Source organism: Spodoptera frugiperda, chromosome 3 (genome assembly GCF_023101765.2).
Source record: "Spodoptera frugiperda isolate SF20-4 chromosome 3, AGI-APGP_CSIRO_Sfru_2.0, whole genome shotgun sequence".
Taxonomy (NCBI): Eukaryota; Metazoa; Arthropoda; class Insecta; order Lepidoptera; family Noctuidae; genus Spodoptera; species Spodoptera frugiperda.
Genome location: NC_064214.1, coordinates 437,334 through 451,128, shown reverse-complemented (window position 1 = coordinate 451,128; position 13,795 = coordinate 437,334). Strand labels below are relative to the sequence as shown.

General features: G+C 31.7%; 1 protein-coding gene across 2 annotated transcripts in view; it reads left to right on the top strand.

Moving 5' to 3' along the window:
• The window catches only part of LOC118274255 (uncharacterized), a 37,051-nt gene extending 28,562 nt beyond the window's left edge, over nucleotides 1-8,489 (top strand). The window contains exons 3-8 of one of the 2 annotated variants that reach the window (XM_035591693.2): nucleotides 1,777-1,947; nucleotides 3,286-3,455; nucleotides 5,278-5,491; nucleotides 6,126-6,561; nucleotides 6,650-6,753; nucleotides 7,001-8,489. In XM_035591693.2, the coding sequence (XP_035447586.1) occupies nucleotides 1,777-1,947; nucleotides 3,286-3,455; nucleotides 5,278-5,491; nucleotides 6,126-6,561; nucleotides 6,650-6,753; nucleotides 7,001-7,113 (1,208 nt within the window). In that variant the 3' untranslated portion in view covers nucleotides 7,114-8,489. The remainder of the gene's footprint in view (nucleotides 1-1,776; nucleotides 1,948-3,285; nucleotides 3,456-5,277; nucleotides 5,492-6,125; nucleotides 6,562-6,649; nucleotides 6,754-7,000) is intronic. The other variant, XM_035591694.2, reaches the window with a different exon arrangement.
• The last annotated feature ends 5,306 nt before the right edge of the window (nucleotides 8,490-13,795 follow it).

Sequence of the window (13,795 nt, the reverse complement as noted above, 5' to 3'; positions counted from 1 at the left end):
TAATTGAATATTGTAAGCGTTGATTTTACGAAAACTCATCTTTACTATTAAAACTTTACAATTTAATACAAAAAATGTTAAAATTATTTACGATAATCGCATTAGATGTTAAACAGAATTTATTATTCATTTTTAAACTTTAAGTCGAAAATATTCTTTTATTTTCAAGACATATTCTAAGAAACGACATTGAATATTGGTTTTTAAAGTGCATTCATAAAGTTCATATTTATTATACATGTTTATATTCACTGGTTATGTGAAGTTTATAATGAACTTTGCAAAACTTCTTAATTAAACACACAGGTATTCAAAATTTAGTTGAACAAAGTTTAAAAGTAGAAGTTTGTAGAATAAATATAATTAGAGTAATTAATTATTTATTTATAATGCGATGATTTTATAAACGTAAGAAGTACCTACGCTATAATTAATTGTAGTTCAAATAAAGAAAACATAATTTGATGCTTCGTTGCTTGAGTGGTCACAGGTGCGACTGCCGGACAAGAGATCTTGTGTTCGATTCCCGGGTCGGGCAAAGTATTACTGGACTCTTTTCGGTTTTTCGAAAATTTCTCAGTAGTAGCACGGAGTCTGGAAAGTGTGTCCAGTATATGGCAATAGGCTCACTCCGTGTTACATGGGACTTATAACACAAATGGTGAAAAGTGGGTGTGTATTGTATAGCGGCATTACGTACCGTAATGTGAAGGCGTGTCGTTGTATATAATTTGATACTTAAACTCATGTTATAAACTTGACTGCAAATGTGGCACACTCCACAAAAAACCAAAATGCACTATAAATAGGAAAATAGTCCCAAATGTAAACTATATGTACCTACTAGGAAAAATATTGTCGCGTCGTTCCATTATTGCGCTTTGCAAAACAGTCAGTTCTATTTATGTCTTAACAGCTCGACAGGCGTTTGATAAAAGGGTAAAAGACGCATTGTTAATGGCTTATGAAGGTCAGATGGGCGCTCTGCGTAAATATTATTCAATTTATATACGGAAGAACATACTATTCGTAATATAAACATTGATCACGTTGCGCTATCAAGTCAACTTAACTGCAAGAAAATTATAAATATGGCGCTGAATATATTCTATGGTAATTGCAACTGCTGTATGATTACTTTAATTCAGACCATTTCCTTAATTTTATAATATTTAAGTGCTTATAAGGGGTACACAATTTATAGAAATTAAATATTTTACCTACCAACGGACCTACGTATAGCAGATTTTAAACAAAAAAAAAACATTGGTCGATACTTCAAGTTTTATTGAATACCATTCAAAGTTTACCTTGTGTAAAACGTAGATAAAAAGTTTAGTAAACGAATAATTTTTATTCAAAGCTTTTTTTAAGGACGTTTGAATTTTTTATACAAAATCAAACAAATCAGAAAGTCGGAACATAAAAATAAAAATTCTTGATCAATCGTTTAAAGAAAACTTAAGGTAAAGTCTAGGAAAACTTTAGATTTTGCTTTACCTCATTTTTTACATAAAATTGAACAATTTTAGTTTTTAAATCTTAATGAAAGTAGTATATAAAGTATGAACATGACTTAAACATTTTGAGCACGAATTTTTAATAATAATAATCTATGTTCAATTACATAGGATAGACAATGCCAATAAAGTATCTCAGTTTAATTAGAACTTATAATAAAAGTATAAAGGTGTAATAAAAGTTTAAAAATCCAAATGAAGAAACAAAAAAAGTAAAGACAATGTTAGTATTAAAGCAAGAAATTGATCTGTGCAGAACCGTTGCGCTTTCCTGAAGATTATCGAACAAATGTTGTTCGGAGACGTCGAAGCGATGAGAAGGACAATCTCGCCTTGTCCAGGGAGATATTCAAAAATATCACGAAGCAACTACGCGAAAATATCAAGCGTGAAGGAGCGACTGACAGAAACGATCATTTGTTACAGAGTAAGTATTGATTTTCTCGTCTAGAGTACGTCTTGGACGTCCGTGGTCTCATTTACATAAAGAAATATGAATTCGCTTATTCAAGAGATTTAAGCTGTTTGAACATTATCAGATTTTAAACAATTTCTTTTACGACAGACGCCGGCGTTGACAACAATCTTATCGGAATTGAAATTCAAATAGCGTTACTTCCTGATTTAAATGGGATTAAGAAAATAACTTTTTTCTTAACTAATTTTGTTTCATTTAATTTTAATTCTGGAATAAGGTTTTTAATTAAAGATACAAGTAACTTTCGGTTTAATGTATTTATCGTTAATATATTATGCAAATGTAATATGCAAAGTTAGGTGTAGCCAACCTTTTTCGACGAGGTTTTTATGTTCCCCAAGGGTAAGCATATGGCCTTCCTTGTCTTATGGGAACTTATCCGGTTACCTTTAAAACGCACATAATGTTAAATCAGTTATTTAAGAAACTGACCTAACTGATGCTGACCAAGTTTTTAAGGGCTTAGAGTTACATTAAATGAATAACCTCCTCTATAAAATTTATTTATTAACTTACATGGAATATTTTAAAAGAATTTTAACTAAGCTAAGCTACATCCCTATAGTAATAAATTGTACCACGATCTTTGTCAAAGTAATTTGCATTTCTTGTTTTATCGCTCCCTGAATGGCTATAAACAATTTACTACAAAAGTTGTAATAAATTACTGAAAATTTTAGAACAAGCTTATAAAAAATTTAATTACTATTTTTACTTACATATTTACACAAACCTGTTTTGAAAACCTACCAGCTTATATTTATAATGTAGTTTTATGTAAAGTGTATTTGCAATTGGCACATTTGTTATGTACCTGTTTGTTTAGTTATTGGCAACTATTTAATTTAATTTATAACCTAATAAATTATTTTAATACACCACATTCACTATTTTTGCGCACTAAATCATATTTTCAAATATTAACGTTAATATTCACAATTTTATAATAAATTTTAATTAAAAAGCAATTAATCAAATACTCAACTACAACTCAACTTTTAGCAACACTTAAATCGTACACCGTCTTTGTAACTTGTTAGTGTAAAGTTGTGTAACATTTGAGTATTGGATTATAAACTGTAAAGTGTACTTTTACTACACATCACAAATGCTTTTACCTTACTGCTTTTGCATGCAAAGTTTTCTTTGTACATCAATCATAAGTTTATACATCACGGGATAGCTGAGTAAGACATTGTTTAATGTTTTAAAATTTATACAATATGTAGATGGATGTTTAGTATAAAACTGTTATAATAGTTCTATTATATATAATTTGCTCAACAGACAAGGTAGAAGAGTCTCGTCCCTATGTGCCGTACCAGAGTTACCATGATCATCACCATGAGCACCACTGGGGCCCGTACTTCGAGGAGGAGAAGTACACTCAAGTGACGGCCCATGTTGGGGCGGAGGCCTTGTTGAATTGTAGAGTCGTCATGCTCAAGGACAAAACGGTAAATCTTTATTTTTTTGCATATTTTCATCTATTTTAGAGGTAGAAATTTTATTAACTTTTATCAACAACCCGTGAAAGTTCATTCTTAAACTCTATAGTCTCGCCTCTTCTACAAAAGCAGGTTTTGGCATATTTTTCATCCTTAGTAAGTGGGTTGTAGGTCGGAGTTTGAAAGATCAGGTTTACCAGATATTGCTGTGACTTGGGCGCTTACTTTTGTAATCAATATCAGTGCGATTTCAATTCAATAAATCTCTATAATTATTCAATGTCAGACTAGAAAATCCCAATAATACTCGTAACTGTTAGAATAGCATAACATTCAGAGTACGGAATATAAAGCCAAATTCGATACTATTTAGTTAGATTTGCAACTCAAGTGTTATAACGAAATGAAACAGTATCAATGTCGATCAATCGGATTTGGATTCAAAAGTACACCCCATGGTCTTAGCTGTCCTTTAGTTGACTTTTACGTACAATGTGGTGGTGAAAATGTATTTCACTCTGCCGATACTACATAGATAGTAAACTTAATACTTATATATCTATCATTTGAATGATATCAAAATCGATATTTGATAAGACACTAATACAATAGGATTTCAACATCAAAAATATTTAATCGCTATTGAAACTCTTTTTTTATTTTACTAATTTATACAAACACAAACAATACCTTTGTTGTTGTTTATAAATATAACACATCTCATATTTACGATATTTGAGCTGAAAATGTTAGGTAAATATATTTACATAATTCCTGTAACATTGAAATGATACGGCACTCTTCCTAGAATTATATCAATTTCGTTTCATTGAAGTGGAAAGCTGATCTTTTCGGGAATTATCTAAATGAATGAACGTTAAAGTATTTCTTAGGAAAATTATATAGACTAATATTTTTGGCACATTCATTCTCTCATGATACCTTAATTTTGTTTAGTATAAAATGTTTTTAAGTATACGAAACGGTTTTATTATGCAAATTAATAAAATTATTTCTACGTTAGCATAATTTTAATGTCGTAGAATATTAAAACAAACTAAGTTTGTAAATGTACTGAGAAAAGGTATGATCAAATTTTATCGAATAAAGACCTTTTGAAACCGGTCATTGCCCTCCCATCATTTAGGAGCTCAAAGTGAATGATTATCCTCATTGCTAAGATCAAGTACTTAGAATTTCACTTTCAATTCGTTTCGAACAGAAAAAGAATTTCTAATTTCAATCCTTATAATTATTTCGGTCTTGGAATTAGCTTCTCTAATGAAACGTAAATCAAAAGCTGCGGGATATCTATAATTTATACAAGGGTGTTCGTCAGACGAATACTAATTATAGCGTAGAACTAAAATCTATAGGTCTGATAAATCTAAAATTTGTTTGTCATATTTAGGGCCTATTTCACAATATCTAGATAGCTGCTATGTACCAGATACATTTGAATATCGAACGTAAATTGTATGAACTATCTGTCACATAAGTTTATCTGGTACTTATATGAAGGTGATGAAACACGACTAGACTTTTTAATACAGCTTAAAAAGCCTGCCAAACGTAGGTATGTTCTGTATAACATTATATGTGAAATTTTGCCTATTGTGAATTTATGATGCGAGGACTGGCTTACCAGTTTCATATATTACACCATAAACTTATGTAGTGGATGATTCATTTACATTATATTTTCAAAATCTGGCAGCAATTAATTGTAGCTATCTAGACATTGTGAAACACGCCCATAGGCAATGACAATATAACTATAATCATAGAGCGAGAGGAATACAATAAAGTATTCAATTTTTTTTCGGTACAGGTGATGTGGTTGAGAAACACAACGGAGTCAGCACAACTCCTCACCGTTGGTCCAGCTTTATACGCCGGCGACAATAGGATAGCAGTAAAATTTCAATATCCAAACAACTGGAGACTTAGTATGAATCCAGTGAAACTAACCGACGCTGGTCACTATATGTGCCAAATATCCACACATCCCCCAAGAACGATATTCACAAACCTAACAGTTTTACGTAAGTAAACAAATAAATTGTTCATTAGTATATTTTCTTTATCTTTTGCAGAAACGTTTAATTAAGCCGTCCTATTGTGTGCATTATTTGAGAGATTGAAAAGCTCTCTTTTATTCCCTACATCACCTTTTCCTCTGCCTCTGTTTTTTGGCGCGCCATTTCATTTCGTCTTAATCGCTTTTGATATTACCGTTTAAGGTAAGCCCGAGAAAAATTCCCCAAAATACCCTTAATCTCAATTTGCATGTAACAGCACTTAATGACGTCGTTCCATGACTATTTATGTGAATTCAGACAAATTAAAGTATTTATTTCGATTTAGTAGCTCACCTTCTGCCAACATTTCCCAGTTTTTTTGTCAAACGAAATGGAACGGTGATGTCTTAAAAAAGTAGTAAACTTTTTATTAGGCCCTTGAAGTCCTGTTTGTGCTTTTCCTGGAAAATAACCGGAGCGTAATTATATTTTCAGTCTCCGTTGAGGAAATAATTCATGCATTCCGAGTCCGTCATGGCCTTACAAATTATAAAAAAGGGAAATGTTATCAAAATTGTAATTCCTTTAGGTCATAAACTTGTAGGTACATCTGGAAAAAATGTTGTTAGCATAAATTAAAATTATATTTTTCTTGCAGCTCCCGTAATATCCATAAACGGTGACGAAACACACGATGTGAAAGACAGATTTTATAAAGCGGGTAGCGCTATAAAATTATCTTGTATCATATCAGAACAATATGTGTCATCTATACCCACTAAGGCTCCGTTGACGACGCCTGTACCTACAACCACACCCTTACCTACCACTACAACAACAGAGTTAACGACAAAAATGAGTACAATATTCAATAGAATAGATTTAATGATGAATAAAAGCTGGAGTGTCGAGACTACGACGATCACTTCAACTGTTAGCGTAAGTACTACAACTAAGAAATCACCAGAGAAGACCACGACTGAACTGACTACTATGAAACCTACAACACCTCCCGTAGAAAATAATATTTATGGAATTTTTTGGAAGAAACAAGGGAAAGATTTCACTGATAATGTCACTTGGAGGAATATGAGGTGAGTAGTTCTTATTGCATGTTAATAAAGTTCAAAATGCTCAAACAACTGGAGACCAGATGAAATATTTTATCTTCTTTCTTTACAGTGCCACTATCAGTGTTAGTTCAGCATCACAGAATGACAGTGGGACGTATACATGTCACTTGCAGAACCATTCTCAAGTCACAATCAATGTTCACGTTTTGATCGGTAAGCCCCTTCCTTTCTATATATTTATTATTTTATTGTGTAGTGTTAAACTTCCAAGAAAATTAATATTATTATTGGCAGATTTCGTAGTTTTAACTTAGAACCAAAATGGCGTCATTCGATATAGTAGATTAACAATTTTACTGTCTGTGTAGACAAATATGTATTAAAGTAGTTTCATAGTGTAAGATGATGAGACATATTGTAAACTTTTGAGAAACTTTAACAATTTCGTTCTGTTTATCAGGGGAGAACCAAGCCGCAGTACAACACAACACGGGGAACAAAGGAACACTTTTCTGGCAACCCCGAGTTTTGGCCTTTGTTTCCTGTACAACACTTCTATTATTTTACCCGTGATCATGTAAAAACTTTCAAGTTTTGGTATTGAAATATGTTACGCAAGAAGAAAAAAGATTTTGTTGTCGCTACAATGAATGTGAATAAATTAATGTCGCAATTGTGATCTGGGTAAAGAATGCCAGTTATTTTTACGTTCATGCAATCGAAACGTTACAACATGTAGCACTGTCTGATTGGTTGGTTAATTTGGAGCAACCAATCATAGCGCTGAACATTATAAACGAGTCGATCGTGTTAACGTAAAACCAACTCGCTGTACTCCCTCTGAAATGTTAAACGCGATGTACGGTGAGAACAAAATTTTGTTCCAATTGTTATTAAATTCAAATATGTTTATGGATAATTCTATCAGTGTAATAATCCGAATGTTTACAAATTACGATCTAGGCAGATTTCGCTAGGAGTAGAACCAGATTTGTGTATTTAGATGATTCAAAAATTCATTACGACTTAAGGTGATACTTATATCCGCAGAATATCAGATACGTGGTGTGTATTCTCATATAATTGAACTTTAAATAAAATACCAAGGAATGTAATGTAAAAATATTTTTATTGTGTCATAAAAACCTTTGTATTTATGACACAATCGACCATGACTTAGAATAACTAAAGTTAATATACCATGCATATAAATTAGCCTAGCGAAAAAAACTTCTAAATCTGTTGTAATATAAATTCGAATAGGAGAAAGATTTGTCAAGAAGTAAAATTTTTTAAGACATAAAACGTGGCTTTGTAAAAATTCCGTTAATTTACAAGTGACATCGCGTAATTCACGACGGTGCATAAAATTCTCGTAAAATTATTTTAGTACTTTTTTTAGTATGCTATGAGTGATATCACGGAGTACTAGCCGTGAAAGTGTAATTTTAAAATTGTGTAAATATTATAATTTACCGTGATGTAAAAGTTTACAATTTCATTGATAAAATTACATTTTTTTTTTTTGTGAACTCAATATTAACACAAAGTGTAATTTAGTTTTAAGACAAAATAATTACTTAAAGCAAGAATAATACGATGTAGATTGTACATAATGCATCTCATTGCGATAAACAAAATTTTACCATACAAGATGAAGATCTGTGTAATTTGTAGAATAAAAATATTATATTTAACGTGTATTTTAATACAAAATGTACAGTTAATGCTATTGGATTCTTATACTAAGGAATAGGTACTTTTCTTGTTTGTAATATAAATATAGTGATAAAAGTGAGGCGAAGCCAAATAGCGACTTATCTATAAGATATTTTATATGTTGTTGCACATTTTTGTTAATAATACACAAATCTCTCATCTGTAAACAAAAGAAAGACTATGTTAAATGACTGTAAACTATAAAATAAACTTAACATTATACTAAAATATTTGAGGCATTTTGATTTTGGTTTCATCCTAAGTGTTATCTACTAAAATACTAACATAACTAAAACACCTACATATGAAATTATTAAGACCTATACATTTTTTAATAGATCTATATCGATTTAATAAAAAAAGAAGAAAAGTTCTACCCTATAGAGTAAATGGAGTAAGTGCGCTTTTATTTTAACTTCAAATCCCAAGAGTTTTAATCTTTAAACATTTTAGTAATGAGATAATTTAAATTTTGCTAATAGCATGTTTGCTATTCTCAACATTTCCAACTGACTGCCTATTTTCCTGTCTAGACTACCTACCTACTAAATTTGTATTTCGTACCTTTCTATAAAACAAATCAATACAACCGTAATCCATACTTTATCTAGCTCACCCTATCAATCTTTTCATTCTATACAGGTAACATCGATATTCTTATTCAAAGAAAAACTATTCTGAGAACAAAAAAAAATAGCGTCCTAAACCTTCGGACACATCGTTTTATCAGCAAAGACATTCAGTTGGTATGAACCCTTTGAAAAGACGCACCTCATGAAATGCAATATACCGAGATTCATGTTGTACACAAAGGTACGAAGGGAACGGTATTAGCTTTACCTTTCAGTTAGAAAATGAGAAAAAGGATCGACCATGTAGAAAATCAATTATTTACTTGACTACAAAGTGTAAAAGACGTCACCTTTGATGTTTCTATTAACGATATTACTTGGGATGCTATTGTCCCTTTTCTATCGTTGTCGTATAGAGTAATTCGTTTAAAATGTCTGTATGCTTATCCGAATTTAGCCCATCTTTTGACTAAGAAACTGGTAGCGATTTCGATTTAGATAACTTACTAGGAAAATCATTACACACGTATGTATGTATATGTATTAAAATATATCAGTAAAATGTTAATCTATTTTTAATTACTCGGCGTTCCAATTGACAAGACTGTTCATTGCTTAGTTATATGTATTTATTTATATATTTTAAAATCATTGTCACATCCCAGGGTCAAATTGTCGTCATCTAGTACTCAGATTCCACAAATAACTAAATAAAGGCAAAACGAAAACATGAACTGATATAACACTCTCAAATTAACATAATAAAATTCAAATAGGTATTAACTTACGTGCCAGTAAATCCATTAAAATATTATTAACAAAAAAGATTATTTTTACAACTGAAATAAGCCCTTATTATGGAGTCATTGTCGTTCCTAAAACATCAAAGGGAACCCTTGCTTCAATCCACTTTTACGATACCCGGAAAGATATGAACCCGCACATTGTAATTTTAACACACACCTACGAACAAATTTACTTTTTAAATCAGAGTTGAGAGACGTAGAATGGCATTTTTACGACGCTCATGACGAAATCATATTTTCTGTGAAATATCATCTCCCATTGTTCTTATCGCGAAAAAGATTGAAAAAAGACACCGAGTTTAGGCTCTCCGCGCCCAAAACAATGCCTTCAGCTTTTGGCTGGAAGTCAAAGTAATTTTTTATTCAGTAATTAGGTCGTTACAGACACTTTTAGAAGCCCTTTTTTAATCTACCCGCATTTCAACTGTGACGACCTTCGTAAAGAATTTTCGAATGAAACTGAGGGGTGAGTTTTTTTTTTAATTTTGGTTGTAGAAACTATATTAAACAAGTAGCTTTATACGTTTATCTATATAAAACAGATGTATATTATGTTTAATTCCGCTTAAGGTTACCATATATGTTTATTGTTTTATTTGTTATAAATAGGTAAGCAGAATACAACGGTTCTACTTGACTTATAATCAGTTTATTCGGAAGTTCTTCATAAACAGACTTGTAAGTGGACATCAGTAGGATTAAGAGTAGATAAACTCATTATTTTTCCTTTCACACGACTTAACGTAAAATACTGTCCTTCCTTGCAACAGTATCAGTATCTGAGCCAAAAAGTGCATTGCAGCTCTTCTGTGGTCAAGGTACATGCAGATGTTCATACAGAATTTTATATTATATTTAATAAGTCATTTTATTTGATTTATTTTTCTAATTATCGAATTTAGATGAATTATTTAGTTTCGTTATGCTTCTGTGTTAAGTACTGATTGGACTAGTACTACTTATAGTTTCATTAATTTAACACATATGAGTGATCTCCATACTAAACAATAATAATTATTAATTTACATGTAAGGTAGATATTGTGGTGAAATGGAATACAGAGAACAGCCTTAATCTGATTAACAGAGATCCTCTAATAACGTAATCAAGTAAGTCACATGAAATATTTATACGAATTTGGTTTTAGTATTCATCTTTCTATGTATGACTGAAATCAAATCTTGTAAATGATAGGACATGTTCACATACATTTACAACTTACTGAAAGCGAGAGACGTACCTAAAAAAAAGTATTTAAGTAACATTGATTGATTTATCTGATCTACATACTTATGTGTGTGATGCCAGTCTTAAGTAATTTACTCAGTGATCTTTCTTATTAATTAGTTTATATTTTTCTGTACTGTTTCTTTTATTATTTGGAACCAATACATCGTGATTATTGAAAGGACTAATACCGCTTGACGTCGAGGCTCAAGGAAGAGAAGATATTGGCGAATGAAGGCTCTCGATTCACTTACAGCTGACCCCGAATTAACGAGATGGTGCGTCAATAATCCTATGGTTTGTAATAGATATTATTTGCAGTGTGAGCTAGTTTTTGTTAAGTGAAAGACTGGGTACTAAAAAGAAAATGTTAACTTTTGATTTTACGAACTCTTAACTTTTTAACAGAAGCACGTGTACTGTTTGTTACTTTTTTATTCCTATCAACAAGAATAACTGTCGTACTTAGACACTTTAATAATTGATTAAACTTGACTTTAAGCTATTTTTTAGTAACGATTCTGTTCCGAAAACAATTCGCACGAATTGGATTAAGTTACTATAAAATGATTCTGAGTAGGTACGGCAAAACTGATTCGTTGGTATTAAAAACATACAATTAGCAGGTCCATCAAACCCTTCACACACAATCCACATTAAACAATAAGCACTCAATAACAAATACCGCAAACAATATTAAACATCAACAAAACAGGTTTCCCGCATTACGAAAAACATCAAAACGAAAAATATAATACGAAAAAACGAACTCGAAAAAGGGTACACAAGTACTTATCTGAATTCTAAATTGTTCTTGAATATCGTAAATATTGTGACGAGGTGACATTCAGCCCTGGGGAAAATCTTTCGAATGCGAGTAAAGCAGGTAGGCACACAACTCCACCCGAAATATTCCTTTGAAAGGGTCTTCACTTCCATCAGTGAGATATCGGAAACCTTTTTATGTTGGCTTTTACTCACTGAAGGTAGAATCGTATTTTGTTGCTTAGTTTGAAGAAAATACTGGGTTTTTAAAGCAAAATTATGGTTCATTTTTGAGGTTTCTTAGAAAAGGTGTCTAGTAGCCGTATTCACATTATTCTCATTTAATGGTTATTTAAACCAGTTAATTTACTTACGTTTACTAAGGAATAGTTTAAGTAATGCTCCTGAGTGCGTCAGTAAAATTCGATGGTTTGCTATGGTGTTCTTGACAGCTGTGTGAATATTTGTTTCAGTAAAATATACTGACAATTTATTACATTAATTTCTTTCAAAACTTATTTATTGCGATAATAAGCAATATTCTACAGAAATAATTAATTATTTACCGTTAAATATATGTACGGTAGTTCATTTCTCCGAAAAGGCTTCACTTTATTTTAGCTTCTTAAAAAAATAAGGTTTTTAATTTGACCTGTTTGCTTGAATGTATGTAAGCTTGTGCGCCTTCGTCACGCGTTTGAGCTGAACCGATTTTGATGCGGTATTCAGCATAGTATTTTCCAGACTCAGGAGAAGGTTTTAAGGATGTTACCTGACTAAAAATATATTGAGGCGGTAAAGAAAATTAAAGGCGGTTCCCTTTTTATTTAAAAATAAGTTTTATTTTATCATACAAGTAAAATAAGACACCGTTAAGTACTTATCTTGTCTCGCACATTATTCTATACATTTTCCTAGCGCTCGGTTTGTTAAGAGTCAGTACACCACAATACAGTGACTTCTGTAATTATAAACTAAAGGCACCACACTCGTGTGCAAAGTTATTTGTTACCATACATTAAAGAGGATTTCAAATGAACAATGCTTTAGCTTATGTACTTGTAAAATATAGGTAACGTTACACTACGTATAAATTTCGAGGACTTACTGTTGTTCTATGAAGGTTTTAAAGTAGGAAAGTTTCTACTTTGATTTATGACTCTTGCACACGCTCCAGTAACGCAGTCTGTTGCAGACGAATCCGGATTTACATAGTCCCGTAAATACATACATACAAGATGGTGCACGAATTGATTTAGTACTTGTAAACGGATAAATAGGAAGTTACATAGCCTTCTACTCCTTGCGTCGATTGTTCTTAATGTTAAGGTTCTTATGTCGTGAATCACTTTGGCGGACTAAAGTTCACCATCTTGCTGTCTTCGGCGGTGTAAATGAAATTGCAGACTGTTGTGTTTAGAGTGGCACTGATTTAGTTACTCCAGTGCATAGGGTTTCGACTTCTGGTTCTCTTTCTGTTTGCCTTGCCAGTCAGTAGGTATTTTTCTAGGTTGTCACCAATATTTTCCTTAAACTGTGACCAAAATATTCGAAGAATCGTCTCAGGCACATAATTAGTGAGCCTCATTGCATTATTCCTATGTTCGCTTCAGTGTATTCCCTGCATATTTTTTTACCACAAGCAACACTGCCTATGATGGTTAAGATTTTATATGTCTACTATTAGAAGTAATGTTTCATCACCACAGTTGTTTTTACCACACACAGCACTCATCTTTGACAATAATTATAATACTTACTGCATGGGCTTCGTGTACTACTTCTGATGTAGCTCAATCGTTTACTTCCACATGTAACAGATATTTTTACCCCACTAAAAATGTTTACAAGTTTACCATAACCATTGCTAGCATAAGACATGTTTTCCATTCACAAATGGGCTAAAATAGTACATGTTTACAACAACCATTTTCATCCCAAACGATTTTATCGAAGTTCTAATAAAATTAAAGTTCTTCTTTTATCTTCTTGTTTTGACCTTATATTGCAAATTTCCGCTACGCCAAAGAACTGGCCATAAAAGAACATCCGTTTGAACAAAGACAAGACATCTTATTATGCGAATACTTTTAATGTTCTTCGTCAGTTCTTTGTAAAGGACAACTTAATAAAAATTAATAAAGGCCTCAAACTGTGCTCAAAGCA